Source organism: Molossus molossus, unplaced genomic scaffold (genome assembly GCF_014108415.1).
Source record: "Molossus molossus isolate mMolMol1 unplaced genomic scaffold, mMolMol1.p scaffold_m16_p_8, whole genome shotgun sequence".
Lineage (NCBI taxonomy): Eukaryota > Metazoa > Chordata > Mammalia > Chiroptera > Molossidae > Molossus > Molossus molossus.
The window spans coordinates 34,549,665-34,569,961 of record NW_023425402.1 but is presented as its reverse complement, the minus strand read 5'-3'; the positions used below and the strand labels follow the sequence as shown (position 1 = coordinate 34,569,961).

Sequence of the window (20,297 nt, the reverse complement as noted above, 5' to 3'; positions counted from 1 at the left end):
CATAATACTCCCATTTTATCAATTCTAAGATGCATATTGTTTTACATTTTTATATATTTGATTTGGGGATATATTTTATAAGTGATGTCATCTTAAAATTGCTGTCAGCCAAATGTCAGACCTGTCCTTGTCATATGAACACCTTCTGTTGATACTCCTGGTAAGGTCAGGAAAATAAAAGTATCAGTGTCTTTAATTTGATAAAATGTAGTATTTATACTTTTAAAAATTAAGTCTTAAAAATTTGCCTTGCATGATTTGTGAATTTGTTAATATGCTCTCTTCAAGTGTTATATAAAAACTGAGATGTAGGTTTTAAGAAGATATTATTCTAATTTTATTATTATTTATGAAAAGGTTAATATTGATTCATTAAGTTAATCAGAATCATGTTTAGTTCCACAGGGCCTGCACTTTAACTATATCAATATTTAAAAAATTAGTATTACTCCTGTTTAAGAATATTTAAATTTGCATAATATTTATTATATAATCCGATATATTTATTTGAAAATGTCACCCCTGCTTCTCACTCATTGGCTTTTGTTTAAATAATTTCCAAAATCTAACTTGTTAACATAGTTTTTCTGTTTGGGTGTTATGTTTTTCTATTTTCTGTTGCTATTTTTATTTTCCCCTTCCAGATGGGCAAGTTAGCTTCTTTCAAGTTAAAAAAAAAAGTGAAATAAACTTTAAAAAATTTTAGTTTTAGGTAATATATTAAAAATTTATTGAAAATTAAGAATAAAGGGACTGGGAATATCAAGATTGAGGGGAGAGGGAAGAGTCAAGGCCAATGGCTTTCCCGTGTAATGTTATTTTCTCAAGGTCTGCCATTGAGAAAGACCAGAACATATTTTTACTGCCTTTTGAGCATCTAATATTTTCTTGATTTTTGTTTTAGGCTCAAAAATTAGTGCTCTTCCTCTTTAATTTTAAGAAGTGAAGGAAAGAAAATCTTAACCTGAAAGATCTTTTACAAATCAATTTGTGAAGAGCCCTTTAAAAACGCTTTTCTTCATTTGGAGTTTTAGCTCTTCAAGGATGAGGGAATACATATTGGGCTTATTATTTCAAAATGTTTAACAAACCCACTTTTTTATATTTTTATAGTGGTTAGTAGAGTGTAAACATTTGAATAGTATATCTCTACCTTTTTAACACTATTTTTCTTCCTTTGCAGATGGTTTAGCTGCCTTGTCATTTTCCATTAGTTCTCTGACCTTGATTGGAATGTTGGCAGCTATAACTTACACAGTAAGTGGTGATAATTGAGTTAAAATTAGAGAATCACTTTGTGAAGCAATTATTTTTACCTTAGACCTGCACAGGGCTAAACAAAAGTAGGTTTACAGTTGTGAGTACAAGAAGCACAATTTATTCTTGTATTGTTATTTATTGATAAATTATTATATTTTCCATATAAACAACTGTAAACTTGCTTTTGCCCCACCCTGTATTGAATTCAATTCCTGTTTTTTTCCTTTAATATTTTAGGGCTTCCTTCTCAATTTTTCTTGAGTTTTCTTAAGAGGGTTAAATTTTAACTACTTAGTCATAATCATTTTATCAGTATTTGTGAAATTTAATATTCAGAAACAAATGTTATAATTTGTGAACCTGGAAGGTTATAAACCATGCAATAATAGATTTAGTGATTTTTAAGCATATTAGAACTCTGAACCACAGATCAGTATCTGTTACTGATTCAGTAGATTTATCTTACTTGGGGATATAGAACTTTTAAAATTAGATAACTTATATAACTTGATATTTTTCTAGTATATAGAATCCAATCTTATACTCTCAGAGACTTTGATTTTTTTTTCCCCAGTCTTTCTGGCAACGGTGAGGTAAGAATTATAATAGCCTGACAAACTTGCATACAGACTGCTCTTTGAGGTTTTTTGCTCAAATTATAGAGGAAAAGCCAGGAATAAATGCTTTTTTTTAACCTATCACCCAAAAGAGAATTGTGTAGGAAGCTTTGAATTATCTGGAACCTTTTCAGATTAATGGAGTTTATGTTTAGAACATTCTTGATTTTTGCAAAGATGGAAAATATTGGTTATAAAGAAAACCTTTTTGCTATTTTTAAATGTCTTTCTTTAAACATAAGATAAATGGGCTACTAGTTAATAGAATATAATCATTTAAGTGTCATAATGTATAATGAAGTCTAAAGTACATACATTTTAATATATTTCTGGTGCTTATTTGGGTATTCAGTTTTATTATTCATTGTCAATTTTGTTTTTTTCACGTATTATTGTAGGAATTTGCCTTCTGATATCAGTGGGTGATTATCCTCCCATGTCACAGAATATATATACAGTATTGAGTTATTTGTCTTTTAAGAAGCTATCAACAGTTAATAACAAATTATGAGTTAGACCTGGACTCTAAATGCTATTCTGTGACAGATTTGTTATGCAGATCTTGCGTTTGTCTTTTAACCTTCCAGGTCATTGTCTTCCGCATTAAATGGGATAGAAGTGCCTCTTAGGATTTCTGAAGGTCAGATGATACTGTTTATTATTATTATTATTATTTTTTTTAATCCTCAACCGAGGACATTTTTCCATTTTTTGTTCAGATAGAGCGGGAGGGAGAGAGAGGAAGAGAGAGAGGGAGAAACATCGATGTGAAGGGACACATCGAGTGGCTGCCACCCGCACGACCAACCAGGGCCGGGGACAAACTGCAACCGAGGTACATGCCCTTAGCGGGAACCGAACCTGGGTCTCTCTGTACCGCAGGCCGACGCTCCAACCACTGAGCCAAACCGGCCAGGGCCAGATGATACTGTTTATAAAAGTGCTTTGAAAACTATAAGGGAAATGAATATATAGTAGTCGAAAAAAAATTAGTCAGGGGGGAAAAATAGAAAAGAGGAAACCAATATGTCAAATCAACATTTAGAACTATGAAGGCTCTGAGGTTTAACTCTACTTACAGCCTGCTATGTTTTATTTATGCTGGCCAACCAAACATGCAAAAGACAAAGAACTTTATATTCCTTATAGCAACAGTAGTAGCCATAGAAGAAGCATTTTCTTGTACTGGCTCCAAGTCCCAAGATAGTACAGAAAAGCAAACAAACAAACAAAAAGCCCAGGTGATTAGTGCCTGGCTTGCAAAGTATGCAGAAATGAGAGAACCATGGAGCATTGCCTCCCTATGGTTAAGTGGTAAATGCCAGGAGGAAAAATGAGGCAGTGCAAGGTGATAGGCAATAGTGGAGGCCAGTTTTGCTGTAAAGGTAGGAATGGCTTCCGTAACATTTGAACAGAGAGCTGAGTAAAACAAAACAGCCAGCCATGAGGGAAGAGTAAGTACAAAAGCCTAAGGAAAGCAAGGGATGCTGTATGCAGATTAATAGCAAGGAGGTAGCGCCAATGTGCTGGACTCAGTTAACAAGAGAAGATGACAAAAGTTTAGATGAGAAATAGCCAGAAGCCATGTTATATAGAGCCTTATAGACCATGGTTAGAATTTTGAATTTTATTTTGATTGATTAGAAACCATTGTAAGGTTTCAATGGGAAAGCAATCAACTCTGACTAGCATTTTAACGGTATTACTCTGGTGGCTCTGAATAAATAAACTGGGATGATCAATGGGATTGGGAAAATGTGAAATTATTAAAAATCTTTGAAAGAGATCTTGTAGGAATGATATTATTATAAAGATATATATTTCAAACTAATACCATATTTTGTATTCAAATTGAAACTGAAAATTGTCATATAAGCAATTAAATCAAGTAATCATACTGACTTAGTTAAGACACCCTTAGAAGCGCTTTACTTTTCTACAATGCAGAGGGATGGGCAGAGAATTTGATAGGGCTGAGACTAGGAATCAGAAAGACATGCTGAATCAGTAGGGAGAAGCCACTTAGGGCCTAAGACCAAGGGAGAGGGTCCAGTGTAACAGCATATCAAGATCAATCTACCCACTAGTTATATATTTAATAAGGAATAAAATTATGATCTTTTTTTGGTGGAGAGGCTTATGTGGATCCCTCTTAAGTCTCTGGGTCCCTTGAACTATTTTACCATCTAGATTTACTCATCACTAAAGTGGAGATAATTTTAATAAGGTTGTGAAGATTTAATTAAATAGTTCACCAAATCTTGAAATCTTTTGGCCACTCAGTAGTCAGTAGTAGCTCAAATTGTTGAACATTCACTTTTCTTATAGTTCAAACTATAGTTCTCAACTCTTTCCTCTTGCAAGTAAAATAAATCAGATGCTAACAGCAATTGTGTCATGATCAGGGAAATTATTAGGAAAAGTCAAAGAGACATTCACAGTTGGATAATGGTTACTTGGATGCGTGGATAGACAGATAAACATTATTTCTAACACAACAAGATATGCTCAGTGGGAGGATGTTTTGTTACCAAACCACAGTCTGGCCAACTTCACTACCTAGTGTGTAAAGAGAGGAAGAAGGGTAGGCTAGAGGAGACTGTTTAAGGGGGCAGCATGATGTGCATAGCTGAGCAATAGTTATGAGTGTCTTTATGTAAAATCTGACATCTGAACCCTGGCTTCTCCATCTATAAAAATGGGCCAATAATACACAAACTTTATTAAAAACTAGTTGAAATTAACTGTTTATAGATAAATGGTTTTATTATAGTTAGGTAATTAATAGTACTATTTATCAATAGTCTCCTAACTTGTTATGTAAAAGTATGAGAATTGAGCTTTTTATGGTGTAACATGGAAGAGGGTACGTTATTCATGGGAAGTAGAAGAGGTTACATTTTAATTAAGGTAACCAACGTGGGAAGTTAATACTTAGTGTACTTGAACTCTGAGCATAAAGAATTAATTATTAAAGGTAAAATCATTTCTGTTATAGAATCTGCAACTGTAGCATTGAAAATAGAGACATTTTGTAATGTGTATGTCATTTGAGTGTGAATTTCTTAGATATGCATTATTGTTTAGTTTATCAACTATTTAATTATTTGAATTTTACCAAGATTATATCCACTATACCATGTCTTAAGGAATAGCTGAATAATTGGCCACTCCGTTTTAGGAGAACAGTGTCCAACATATTAGCCTTCCTGTTGTTTTCAGCTTTAAAAAAAAAGAGAGAACTCATGGACATACACAACAGTGTGGTGATTACAGGCATGGAGGGTGGAGACGAAAGGGGATAAATGGTGATGGAAAAAATAAAATAAAAGAGAATCTGTTTTTTTAAAATTAAAAATCAAACAAACCTCTAGGCACAGATATTTATGTAGATTCTTTAATTTTTTGGTGCCATCAAGTGGGGAAATGTTGAATAATGATATTTTATAAAAAACATAATATGTGGACTACTAAAGTGCCTATAGAAGCAGTGACTACTGAACTTCTTATAATATACATTATCAGTAAAAAATTGAACATGTGCTCTAGGATATTTATAAATTTTATTTGTGTGTATATGTATATGTCAATCTATATAGATTTTATATAAAATATAAACGAATGGATTAAAGAAAACTAAAGTGATAAGGATTCAAAAACAGAAATGAGTGGAGCAGTGGTTGTTATTAATCTCTGAAGACAGAAATCCCTTTTAAAAGTCAAATTTCTTAGCCTTCCAGGTGATAACTATGTTTCATTGAATTTATGACACTGATTTAAGATGCACCTGTGTTTTATGTACCACCATAAAGGTCTTTGCCCATGCTTTCTTATTATTTAAAGTTTTTGTTTTATATTTAGTGAGAGAAGTTTTTTAGACTTACATGAATACTTTGTAAATCATATCACTCTTCTGCATACAAAACAAGGAAAATATAAGTGAAATAAATTGGAAATGTATTCCTAAAACTTGACATTTGTAATGTGAATCTTTTGAATCACTTTTTTGAATTGGTTATCCATGTCCATAACTTATTATACAAGATGGTCTTTTATGCTATCAAGAGAATTGATGATACAGCTTTTCTTCAGAGCTCCACTCTTGTCTCTCGGATTTTCTTTGAAGCAGCTAACATAACCATTGTATACATTTAAGCTTTTCTTCATTGTTGTTTTGTGGTTGTTTCTTATTTTGCCATGAGAAAGGCTATTCTTTGCATTTACCTAAGTAGCAAAATGCCTTCTACTTTGAGTATCTTCCTTTCCTAAGCTCATAAATTCTTGACTGTTGCTTTGCAAGAAACTATAGAATAATGCTCATTGTTCTAGTGAATGTTTGCTTCATTATTTTCTTCTTTTTATTAAACTAATAAAATACTTTCTCTGAGAATATCAAAAATAATTTAAAAAGAGTTCTTTATTCATATGAATTTGTTTCTTTATATGAAATTAACTTTCTGTTTCAATGTCAAATTATAGTACTATCTTAAAAGACTTTTTAAGTGGCAATAGTTGTACCAAGAAGGCATGTAAAATTCAACCCAGCTATGATCAAATTTGTGAATGTGCAGGTAATGACAGCTATGTCATGACTTTTGCCTAATCAGTGATTATAAGATGCATCCAGATTTTACTGATGTTAGATGTTTGAAAATATATATGTCTTAGAATCATTGAATATTTAGAAGGGACATCTTACTGAGTACATACGTGTTAAATGGTTTCATTAGTCATATGAGCATACATGTACTCAAATAATAGGTGTTACAAGTATATGCAAGACATTTATTTAGTTTAAAGGCAGTCTTGCTGTTGATGCTTTACAGTAATCCAAGGCTCACAGGTTGGAAACCGTCATCCTAGATAGAAGAGAGATGTGCCCGGAAGAGGTGCTGTTCTGATCTAGTCAGTGTAAGAAGGTATTACAAATGTTTGTAGTTTGTATATATTTCTTCAAAATATTTTGAATTTAAAAATACTGATGATGATTTATTTTTGGGAGTTAAAACAAATAAAATTGGAGGCAATTATGGATGACCTAAAAGCATTTGAAGTAATGTAATTTCTTTAGCCTTGTTGATTTTCTAGTAATTCACTAGAGGGCAGTAGTAAGCAATACAAGTTTTGTTTCTGAAAAGGATAGTCTTTTCATACATTTTTTTCCTGAAGAAGTCTGAGATTAAACTGAAAATATTGTTGTTTAAAGATCTTAAAGTACTGATGAAATGTTTTATATAATGTGTTATGTCAAGTTTATCATAGTCTAAATATTATAGTTAAATTTTTTGATAAGCATTGTAACTTAAATATGCAATCCAAAAATAAACTAAAAGCTAGGTAACCAAAACCATGGCTATTTCTTTTACTTACTCTCTTCAGGAAAATTAAAAATTCATAAAAAGGTGCTGTATTCTGATCCCATGTTACTATAAGGTATTACGAAGGACATATTTTTCTTTTCTAACATCTTTTATGTTAAGCTATTTAGAAATTCAGTTCAGCTTTCTAGTAAGTATATAAATTTCATGTAAGGAAGCAAATTCACATGAATAAAGAACTCTTTTTAGATGAATTTTGGTTAAGTATTATCTTCTCAGAGAAATTATTTTATTAATGTTATAAATGTTTGTTCTTGGAATAAAGGAAGAAGAAAAAAAGAATTGAGACCTGGTCCTTATATACCAGAAAGTCTACTGCAGCTGCTACTCATGTGGCTGAGGAATCTGTATTTTTAAGATTTTTCCAAGTGACTCTGATTAGCCAAGTTTGGCAGATCTAGTTAGAAAATAATTGTACAGACCAATAATGTGATGTACAATGTTATATATTATAATTGAGTTATAAGTAAAGCACATTTACAAGTCAAGGAAGGTTTACAGACATGGTGTGATTAAGCTGAGCCTGAAGGGCATTGCAATCTGCTAATGAGTAAGGTGAGAAGTTAGGCATTTTAGATGAGGGTACTGCATGTACCAAAGTGTGGATGCTGGTTAAAGCCTGAAGTAATATAAAATCGGAGTGTTTTAAGAACAGTGAACAGTTCAGAGGCATAACATAAGGTTGGTAGGGCTTTGTATGCCAGGGTTAGATAATTAATCTGCTCACAAGACCAGTACTTCTACCTTTCTTTTTTTTTTTTTTTTTTAATATCCTCACACAAGGATATTTTTTCCATTTTATGTTCAGATAGAGGGAGGAAGAGAGAGAGAAACATCAATGTGAAAGGGACACATCGAATGGCTGCCTCCCACACACACGACCCAACCAGGGCCAGGGACAAACTGCAACTGAGGTACGTGCCCTTAGCGGGAACCGAACCCAGGTCTCTCTGGATTGCAGGCCGACACTTCAACCTCTGAGCCAAACTGGCCAGGGCAGTAATTCTACCTTTCATTGAAAAACAATACCAAGCCCTGGCCGGTTTGGCTCAGTGGTTGGAGCGTCGGCCTGCAGACCAGGTTCAGTTCCTGCTAGGGGCACGTACCAAAAAAAGAGAGAAAAACAATACCAAATAACTTTTCAGACAATCTTAGATGAAATTCTTATATGTAAAAAATAGATGGACAATGTAGATTTGCTTTGGAAAAGTAACAGCAGGTTCCTGCATCATTCACTACCTACCTTCTTCTCTCCTGTGGTAACCCTGAAGACACCTACCGAGAATCCTAGGAACTACTCCCAGAGCCCTTTGAAAACGACTCTTAGTCCTGGAGAATCTTAAAGGATGTTATTAGAGGAATGGCATAATCGGACTTCTTGTTAGAGAGAGATCACTTTGGAAACAGTGTAGAAGGTGGATTTGTGGAAAGTGAGATCAGCAGACCAGTGTATAGAATTTGGATAATCTTGCATTTGACAGTGGACTTTAAATGAGGGCCACTTTGCTCCTCAGACATGAGAAACAAAAGAAAAAATAAAGAAATGGGACTACATCAAACTAAAGAGATTTTGCACAGTGAAGGAAAATATTAGCAAAAGAAAAAGACAACCTATTAAATGTAAGCACATATTCGCCAATACATCTGATAAGGGGTTACTATCCAAAATATGTAAGGAACTCATACAACTTAACACTAAAACAACAAACAATCCAATTAAAAACTGGGTAGACATTTCTTCAGAGAGGACATACAGATAGCCAACAGACATACGAAAAAATGCTCAACATCATTAATCATCAGGGAAATGCAAATTAAAACCACAATAAGATATCACCTCACAATTGTCAGAATGGCTGTCATCAATAAATCAACAAACAGGTGCTGGCAAGGATGTGGAGGAAAGGGAACCCTTGTGCACTGTTGGTGGTATTATAAATTGGTGCAGCCATTATGAAAAACAGAATGGAGGTTCCTCAAAACGTTAAAAATAGAACTACCATAGGACCCAGCAATCCATATTTTTAGTATTTATCCAAAGAATTCCAAAACACTAATTTGAAAAGACATATGCACTCTTGTGTTGATTGTACCATTGTTTATAATATCGAAGATATGGAAGCAACAACCGAAGTGAACATCAAGATGTGGCACATACATAGAATGGAATATTAGCCATACAAACAATGAAATTTTGCCACTGGAGACAACATGGATAGACCTATAGGGTATTATGCCAAGTGAAATAAGTTAGGAAAGACTGATACCATATGATTCCACTTATATGTGGAATCTAGAAAACCATATAAATAATTAAAACAGAAACAAACTCATAGATTCAGAGAACATTTTGATGGTTGCCAGATGGGATGGGTAAAAGAGGGGAAGGGATTAAGATATAAATTGCCAGTTATAAAAAGAGTCACAGGTAAGGTATAGCATAGGGACTATAATAGATAATATTGTAATAACTATAGTGTCAGATGAGTACGAGCTATTGATGTGATCACTTAAGTTACATAAATGTCTAATCACTGTTGTACACCTGAGACATATAATATTGCATGTCAACTATAATTGAAAAACTTTTAAATAAATATTAAAAAATACAAAAGGTTATGAAAACAAGGGCTACATTGTGAATATTGCCTAGAGCAACAGATTTCTTGGGAAATAGTATTGAGTACTCAGGTTAGTATATGTGGGGACCCTAATCCATCCGACACAGAATAACATGCAAGAGGGTAAAATAAGCCTAGTTTGAAGGTGTTTGGGAGGACAGGGAATTATACTTGGGCATAAATTTGGTTTAGCAAAATGTGTTTGCCTTGGCATCTGGTTGTAAAAAGCATTGTACTGGCGTTGTGTTCACATGATATGATGCTTAAAGTGCTGTGTTACTTTAAAGAAAAATAATGTTTAAAAGATGTAGAACTACTAGAAAAACCAGGTCAAATGATAATAAGGAAAGGACAGTCCTATAAGGAAAGGTTAAAGATGCTGTGGAATGCTTTGGTTTTCATAGGCTTTTTTCTTTACATTTTCATGTTTTGAGGATATAAAATTTAATGTGAAAAATATAAAATTTAAACCTGGTTATATTTTTTCTTCTTATATTTTAGCAAGTATAAACTTGATAAGAATTGAGTTTATTAGAAGAAAATCACTCTAATCTGCCCAAATTGCATTTTCTTCTAATACAAAGAAAACCTTTTCCCAACTCTCCCTTTTTATTTGAATAAGAAAATCGGAAGAACATTAACTTATGTTTTAACAATATTTAAAATGCAAACTTTTAAGTATTTCTACTTTACAAAATACAAAGATTTGCATTTTGGGGAATAATTCCATCTAGTTAATTATCTAAATATAAGCTATAGAGTTGATACTGCTTGATAGAACTAGTTTATTTCTGGGATTTCTTTTGTAGTCATATTCTTTGTATTTTCTTATAATTAAAAATAAAACCCTGATATATCAGAATTTATGCCTTGTTATTTGAGTTGCGGTTTACTCAATGTTTAAACAATGTTTAAAGGAGGGAGACCCAGTGAAGAATATTAATGTAGCCCTGGCTGGTTTGGCTTAGCGGTTAGAGTGTCGGCCTTTGGACCAAAGAATCCCGGGTTCAGTTCAGGCCAAGGGCACATACTTCAGTTTCAGTTTGTTCCCGGCCCAGTTGGAGTCTTGTGGGAGGCAACCAATCCATGTGTCTCTCTCACATCGATGTTTCTCTCTCTATCTTTCTCTTCCTCCCACTCCACCTGAAGATAAATGGAAAAATATCCTTGGGTGAGGATAAAAAAAAGAAGAATATTAATGTAATTAAAATTGACACTAAAGATATTTGAGGTCATTCTGGGAATTGACAACCAGGTATCTGAGAGCATTAGAGAAAACATGCAGGATCACCGGTGTGGAGTTTGGGGTAGAGCCTAAGAAGTATCATTTATCACTCTGCCCACATTCATGGTCCTGCACTCAATCTCATGGCCCAACCTAACAGCAGGGAGCCTGGCTCAGGTAGTCTGGCAGTGTGCTCGGGCAGAAAATGAAAAATATTTAAATACATAATGTTGTATCTGCTTCGGAGCTTACTGCTGCAACAGGAGGTGATAGTTGTAAATCTTACCTCTAAGGATTTGAGGTCAATAATGATTTGAATAATGGTCACATGGCAATTGCCATTAATGTGTTTAATTGGTACAATAAAAAGCCATCATTTGGGACTAGTTAATATAGATTTGGGTAATATAAAATACATTTGTTCTTAGTACTGATTAATAGTTAAAAATTACTTGTAGGAAAATATTTAAAATATGTAGCAAAAAGATTGATTATAAATATTTAGACTTTGTAAATAAGTTGTATATACAGATAATTTGTATATTATCAACTAATATGTATATTAAAATACTTATATTTTACTAAGGATTTATTATATATACTTGGAAAAAATTGTTTTTTCCATGGAAAATTATTTTGTAAATTGTTTTTACTAATTCACACTATATTTACTTCTGATTAGCCTGAAGTTATAATTTATCTCTTTGCTAAAGTATTGTATTTACATTAATTTTGCAACTTGCCCTTTGAGGACTAAGTGTTACCTATTCTGGGAATAGTATTATAGATATAACTATAAATGTAAGTATGAAGTAAACAGAAGAATTATGAGACTATATAATCATGATTTACTCCCATTTACCAGGTTCTTCACTGACTGTACCCCTTTGCAACTGCTTACTCTTTTTGTGACTACTTTAAATGACATTTTTTACCTGAAAATGGTGTGTAATATATTTTAAATAATATTACTAAATCACATTTTAATTTTGTTTTCTAGGCCTACGGCATGTCGGCATTGCCTTTAAATCTGATAAAAGGCACTAGAAGTGCTGCTTATGAACGTTTAGAAAACACGGAAGACATTGAAGAAGTAGAACAGCACATTCAAACAATTAAATCAAAAGTGAGTTGGTATTTTATTGTGATTAGGAAGCATAAAATTACTTTGTCTTTGAGCTGCTTTCTAATGTAACTTAGATACTGGCAAATGTATGTTTGACATTCTTTGAATTGTTTTGCAATATATCCTTCAAAAATCATGCCCATATTTGAAAAATGTGTCTTCTGTGAAATATAAAACACTGTCAGTTTGAGAATTTCTATGAGTCTTCTAACAACTAAAAAACAAAACTTTTCCTTACTTATGACCAAAACTTGTCTAGTTTCCAGGTATGCTTATTTCATGTGTAACATCGGATTTTTGCTGTCACTTCAAGTTTTATGTTCTAATTGAATAAGCTAAAGATTATATCTGATCACTTGCCAATTAAATGTGTTTCTAAAAATACAATAAAGGTTTTCTTCCTCCATCATCTTCAAGTAACATAAATCCTGTTATCGGACATAAGGAAAATGGAAAGTGTTCTAAATAATTCTTCTAAAATAGCACACTCCTGGTATAGAAACCAAACATTGAGAGCATACGGAGAAGAAAACTGTGAAGTCAGCATCATGGTGGAGTGAGATACCCCCACCAGAAGGTGGCAGGTTCGATTCCTGGTCAGGGCACATACTGGAGTTGCAGGTTTGATCCCCAGTAGGGCACATGAGGGAGGCAATCACACAATGTTTCTCTCTCTCAAATCAGTAATTTTAAAAAATAAAAATGTAAAAAAAGTACCTCAACGTAATAAAGGCTATATATAACAGACCACAGCTAACATACTCAATGGTGAAAAAGTGAAAGCTTTTTCTTGTCACTTTTATTCAATACAGTATTGGACCTGAGGGGTTTTCCAGAACATGGGACTTTCTGGGCTAAAATTAGGGTGATTGGCCCTGGCCGGTTTGGCTCAGAAATTAGAGCGTTGGCCTGCGGTCCAGAGAGACCCGGGTTCGGTTCCCGATAAGGGCACGTACCTTGGTTGTAGTTTGTCCCCGGCCCTGGTTGGGTTGTGCGGGTGGCAACCACTCGATGGGTCCCTTTCACATTGATGTTTCTTTCTCTCTCTCTCTTCCTATCTCTCCCTCCCACTCTACCTGAACAAAAAATGGAAAAATGTCCTCGGATGAGGATAAAAAAAAAAAAATGGGCAGAGGAACTAAATAGACACCTCTCCAAACAGGACATACAAATGGCTAAGAAACATATGAAGAAATGCTCATCATCACTAATCAGCAGAGAGATGCAAATTAAAACAACAATGAGGTATCACCTCACACCTGTCAGAATGGCCACCATCAACAAATCATCAAACAAGTGTTGGCGAGGTTGTGGAGAAAAGGGAACTCTAGTGCACTGCTGGTGGGAATGCAGACTGGTGCAGCCACTATGGAAAACAATATGGTGTTACCTCAAAAAATTAAAAATTGAAGTTCCATTTGACCCAGTGATTCCACTTCTAGGAATATACCCTAAGAAGCCTGAAACACCAATCAGAAAGAATATATGTACCCCCATGTTTGTAGCAGCACTATTTACAATAGCTAAGAACTAGAAATAGCCCAAGTGTCCATCAGTAGACGAATGGATAAAAAAGCAGTGGTACATATACACAATGGAGTACTATGCAGCTGTAAGAAAGAAAGATCTCTTATCCTTTGAGATTACATGGAGGGACCTGGAAAGTATCATCCTAAGTGAAACAAGCCAAACAGAAAGTCAAGTTTCATATGATCTCACTTATTTGTGGAATATAATGAACATAACAGTCTGAGGAATGGGATAGTCCTAGAGACGTGGAAGTGGGGTACAGACTGACAATCCCCTAAAGAGGGGGGTGGTGGGGGAGAGATAAACCACAGAACTTATATGCATGTATGCATGAACAGTGGACATGGACAGCAAACTGGGGAAAGGGCAGGGAGGGAGGGGGAAAGGGGAATCAGTGGGGGGAAAAGGAGAAACATCTGTAACAAAAATTAATTAATAAAAAAAATAAAAAATAAAAATGTGTTTGGCAAACAAGGAAGTTCTTAGCAATTGTTATAGAAACCTCTGTATAGCACATACAAGTATTGCATCTCATGCTGGTATTTGAATAAAGGGCTGAAAAGCATCAGTTCAGGTACACTATAATTCAGTTACTTCACCAAAGGGAGAGAAGAGGGGCCAAATATGTTAAGGTAAGGGATAGTTGGAATTTGGAAGCAAGCAAGAATAACTGAATGCATTACATGAAGCATCCCATAAGAAATACGTTTTTAAACATATTTCTAGAGAGATAGTCCACATAACTTTATCATATATTTGGAAAACAGGGATCCATAGGAAGTTCAGTGTTAAATGTACACACATCCACATTTTGATTCTGACCTTGGTTCATATATATCTATTGTCACATCAGAATTGTCCATTATTTTCCACTTGTACATTTGCCTAAGGAGTCAAATCCAACCTAAAAAAAGCTTCATTGTTAAGTGTGATGGGTTACTTTATTAAGACCTTAATGGTAAAAAATGTTTTATTTTTTTTCTGTTTGCAGAGCAAAGATGGTCGACCTTTGTCCGTAAGGGATAAACGTACCTTAAAACAACTTGAGGAAAGGTTGCGAGCACTTAAGAAAAGAGAGAGACACTTAGAATTCATTGAAAACAGCTGGTGGACAAAATTGTGTGGCGCTCTGCGACCCCTGAAGGTAAATGGAGTTTTAAAAGTTAAGCTGTCACTCTTCTTCCAAATTTATATAGTAGCTCTCAGAGAGGTTGAGTTATCCTTTTGAGACATTACAGCATGGTGCTTAAAAGCATGGATTTTGGAGTTAAGATAGTCTGGTTTTAATCACAGCTATGTCGAGTGGTAGTTTGGGCAAGGTATGTAACCTCTCTGAACTTCATTTACTCATGTGTAATGCAAGTGTTACATCAACAAAGGTGTTGGGAAATTTAAATTAAAATATAGATAAGTAATGTAGTTTGCTGCTGGCATATTTTGCAAGTTGTACTTTTCTATAAATAGGAGATCTGGGGACTCATAATAAAACTTAAGAGCCCTAACTGAAAAGTAATAAACTTTGCTTTATTGTTAGATGCTATGTGGTCACATTCAAGAAACAACCAATGAACACGTAAATAAATGGAACAACAAATCGATCTCTCTTTTTATCTCTCTCTGTCTCTTAAAGTAATAAAAAATAAAGCTATGATTATTAAAAATAAATGAATAAATAAATTGATTTAAGGTCATCATAATATGACCCTGAGTCTAAAATGTAACTAGAACTGCTGGCATAATCTTCCATATGTGCCCATTCTTTATCTGGCATTCAAACACTAGAGCTTTGTATACCATACGTATAGAATGCCAGTTGTAATTCAGAAAGTACAACAAATAGACTGTTTGAGTGAAGTTAGGCAAAATGAAGCTAGAAAGTGGGTTTTGGCTATATTTTAAAAGTATTTTATAGAACCCATCAAAGATCAGTCAAGTTGAATTCTAATGCTGCTTTGTTTTCCTCTTAAAATTAGAAAGGAAATGAGGAAATGCAGTGACTGCCTACCCCCAAAGCTTCTCTTTCGAAAGAGTTTTTAAAAAATATACGATAATCAGTTATATGTACCATTATTTTTTGTTATTTAAATATATATATTTAATTGACTTTTTAGAGAGGAAGGAGAGAGAGAGAGAGAGAGAGAGAGAGAGAAACATTGATGTGAGAGAGATACATCGATTGGCTGCCTCCTGCATGTCCCCCACTGGGGATCAAGCCCATAACCTGGGCATGTGCCCTGACTGGGAATCCAACCGGTGACCTCTTGGTGCCGATGCTCAACCACTGAGCCACACTGGCCGGGCGTTATATGTTTAATTTTATAAGAAACTGCTAAAATATTTTCCAAAGTGGTTTACCATTTTGCATTCCTACAGCAATATAAGATTTCTAATTTCTTCATATCTTTGTCAACTCATATTGTAACTGTCTGTAATAGTTTTCCTAATGGGTATGTAATAGTATCTCATTATAGTTATAATTTACATTTTTGTGGTGATTAATGATACTGAACATCATCGTGTATTCTTATTGACTATTTGTATATCTTCTCTAAAATGCTTCTTTGGCCATTTTAAAAATTAGGTTTTTGTTTTATGAGTGAGTTACAAGAATTCTTATATATTCTTATGTTTTCTTAACACTGTCATTCAAAGGGATATTTTTAAAGTGCTTATAGCAAACATTTTCTCCTATGTTTTCTTCTATAAATTTATAGTTTTAGCTCTTGTATTTTAGGGTTGTTTGTATTCCATTTTAAATTAATTTTATGGGATGGTGTGACCTAAGGGGCTTATTTTATTTTTCATATGGAGATCAGCACCATTTTTTTCTCAAGACTATTATTTACTCATTGAATTTACTTAGCCATTTGTCAAATCAATTGATCATATATATGTGCGAGAGTCTGTTTTGGACTGTCTTCTGCTTCATTGATCTATATGTCCTTATGCTAAAACTTGATTGCTGGAGCTTTCAAATCAGTCATGAAATCAAGTAGTGTAAGTTCATCAGTTTTGTTTTCCTTTTTCAAAATTGTTTAGTTTTGCTAGAACCTTTGCATTTCCATATAAATTTTAGAATCAACTCATAATTTCACAAAACACCCATAAGAATTGTTATTGGAATTACTTTGAATCTATAGGTAAACTTGGGGAGAATTGATATCTTAATATTGAACCTTCCAGTCCATGAATATATCTTTTCATTTATTTGTTTTCTTAAGTTTCTCTCAGCAGTCATTTGTAGTGTTGTGATGAGGTCTTGCAGATATTTTGATAAATTTATCTATAAGTATGTCTTTATATTATTACAAATTATTTTGTTTAATTTTAATTCTCAATTATTTGTTGCTAGTATGTATAAATTTGCTTTTGTACATTGTATTATATCATGCAACCTGGTTTAATTATTAGTTTTAGTAGCTTTATAGATTCCTAAGGGATTTTTAAGTACATAATCATGTCAGCTGCTAAAAGATAGTTTTACTTTTTCCTTTCAAATATAAAATTTTCAGTTGCTTTTTTTCTTTTCTTACTGCACTGGCTGAAACCTCCAGTACAGTTTATTATTTATTCCTTTTGTTGTATAAATGTATCATTCCTGAATACTGATCTAAATTCTTACCTATATTTCTATTATCTAGTCCTAATTTAGGAATAATTAATTAGGAAGAATTGGTAATCAGGATGCCTGAAGGAAATATCTGGAGATACTAACTTACTGTTAGATATGTGAGGGCCTCACATGAATGCCAAGAGATAGACACTGCTTTTATTTTAGTTTAGTTTTTCCTCAAATGAATTAAGAAAATTATTTATTATTCATTACTACTGTGTTTGTCCACAGTTGATATAATTCAGAAATAGGAAACCATGTGCTATTAGTGCTTCTCAAACTTTAGCCTCCAAGTAGTCCTAGTGGAAGAAGGTAGAGACAAGTCCACTCACCCCTTTGCAGTGCTCAGTATATGCTGAAAGTGACTTAAGACTGCTGAGAAGCTCCTGATACAAAATTTCTTTGAAGTTATCTTTTACCTTAAAATTTTGTGGTAATATTGCCTTTTTTTACTCTGTGCTGTAATTCATATTTGTTTTATTATAAGATGTATTAAATTTAAAAATTTGTAAATGCAAAAGTTGAGTTCTATAATTTTTTTCCCATAAGAGTAGATCTCAATGAGATGCCTATTGATCTTGTGATTTCAGGTGGCCATGCACTCTCTAGGATGTGCACATCTTATTCCAGAAGCATGAGGGGTCAGTGCATAGGCTTTGTTGTCATATTCATCAGGTTTTGAGAATTGCTTCGATCTTCACCACACTGTGTGACCTCTTTTAACTTCACCTTTCCAAACCTCCATTTTCTCATTCTTAAAATTGAGTTATATCCTTAATTTTCTTTTTGTTATAGGAAGTAAATGAAATAATGTATGCTGTGCATTACCTTTTAATGTAAACAGCTCAGAAAATTACAGTTGCTATTGTTATAGTTCTATAGTTAAGATTTTTCAACTTCTTAAAAGTACTGTCATGGAACTCAAGGGGGAAAATTGGTTTTGTGTTAGACACTTATAAAAATAAGCATCTAATTAGAATAAGTTAATGGCTCCTTAAAACAGCATTTATATACACTACTGAACACATTTCTAAGCATACAGTCTAAAATGTTCATTAAATATTTGATTAAACTCTCCCCTGACTTTGAGCTTGTACAACTAATTGGCCTTGGTAACCTATAGGTTTTAAATATACTTGAGATTTTACTATATATATACCTCTTATTTTACACGTACACACTTATATACCTCTTTTATGTACATAGAAAGTTATAAATCCATGTCCATAATTGTATCATATATACTTTTTTAGACTTTTATTGTGGTGAAATATACATAACATAAAATTTACCACTTTAACCCTTTGTAGTTGAACATGCAGCGGCATTAAAATATAGTCAAAATATTGTGCAACTGTCACCATTATTCATTTCCAGAGTTTTTTGGCCATTCTGAACAAAAAGCACCATACCCATTAAACAACAACTCCCCATTTCTTCCCCTACCCTGTTGCATATGCCCTAATGATGTCTACTCTGCTCTCTGTCTCTCTGAACTTGGCCTTTTCTAGGAACCTCATATAGCTGGAATTATATTTGTCCTTTTGTGTTTGCCTTATTTCAGTTTGCATGTCTTCAAGTTTCATCTATTTGTAGATGTATCAAAATGTCATTCCTTTTTAAGGCTGAATAATGTTTCACTATATGTATATGCCATATTTTGTTTATTCACCCATATAATGGTGAGCATTTGGGTTGCTTTCAAGTTTTGGCGGTTGTGAATAATACTGCCATGGTAACTGGTGTACAGGTATCTTTGATTCCCTGCTTTCAGTTCTTTTGAATATCTATCTAGAAATGAAATTGTTGGATCATATGGCAATTTTGTGTTTAACTTTTTGTGGAATCTGCAAACTTTTTCACAGCAGCTGTACATTTTATGTTCCCACCAGCAGTGCACAAGGGTTCCAATTTCTCCACCTCCTTGCCAACATTTATTCTCCACCAATTACAATGCTTAACACATTTCTCCACAGAAACGTGATTTTACATGACAGTTTCTTTAGGGCTGCTCATACTCTATTTCAGGAATATTATCAGTTATATAGTCTATTCTGGCCTGTGATATCATTTTTGTATATAATTAGCATATACAGTGAGTATATATATGGTATACATAGGTATATATATAATACATATTATATATATACACATTATTAATTCTATGGGAAAATGTTTCAAATTCCATATTTTAAAAAGTTAATATAACCTGGTGAGTTTCTTGGTTTGGTTTTTATGTATATTAGTCTTAATGTAGACTTATTAGTCTTTTCAGTTAATTCTGAAATTTATAGGTGAGTGTAACTGTGAATATAAACCTTTTATTTGAACTAGCAAAGAGTCTCATTTGTTTACTTACAAATGAAGACTTACAAATGCTTTATCTACTCTGTGTATGTTCTCAAACAATCTCATAATGGAAATTTGGATGACAAATGCCTAAGATTATATACTAAGTTAAAATGCATCTTGGATCATTTTAGTTAGATCATGGTCATGTACTAGCAACTCATATTGAACATAATGCTTTTATGCTTTTAATGTCAACTTTTAGAACTATATTTTAATGATTTTTTTGTTGTTGTTGCTTTTAGATCATTTGGGGAATATTTTTCATCTTAGTTGCATTGCTGTTTGTAATTTCTCTCTTCTTGTCCAAGTAAGTTCACAAGACACATTTTCTAAAGCACTTATATGAATCCTATGATGTTACACATTTTCCATGCTGAAGTCCATTAGTGTAATCTATTCATCTTAAGTAGCTATTTTATTTGAAGTGTTCTACAGCATTAACTCAAAGAATGTCTAAAAAGTTTCAATAAGAGTATTTCTTTATTCCTTATTAATTGAACAATATCTGTAAGATATTTAAGTGGGGTTTAATTTGTTATTCAAGGTTTTCTTTGACTCAGTTGAATTGCATGCTT

General features: G+C 33.3%; 1 protein-coding gene across 2 annotated transcripts in view; it reads left to right on the top strand.

Moving 5' to 3' along the window:
- The window catches only part of LMBRD1 (LMBR1 domain containing 1), a 94,312-nt gene that overhangs the window by 40,108 nt on the left and 33,907 nt on the right, over positions 1 to 20,297 (top strand). For both annotated transcript variants that reach the window (XM_036248190.1, XM_036248191.1), the window contains 4 exons: positions 1,184 to 1,257; positions 12,102 to 12,227; positions 14,749 to 14,901; positions 19,965 to 20,029. In XM_036248190.1, the coding sequence (XP_036104083.1) occupies positions 1,184 to 1,257; positions 12,102 to 12,227; positions 14,749 to 14,901; positions 19,965 to 20,029 (418 nt within the window). The remainder of the gene's footprint in view (positions 1 to 1,183; positions 1,258 to 12,101; positions 12,228 to 14,748; positions 14,902 to 19,964; positions 20,030 to 20,297) is intronic.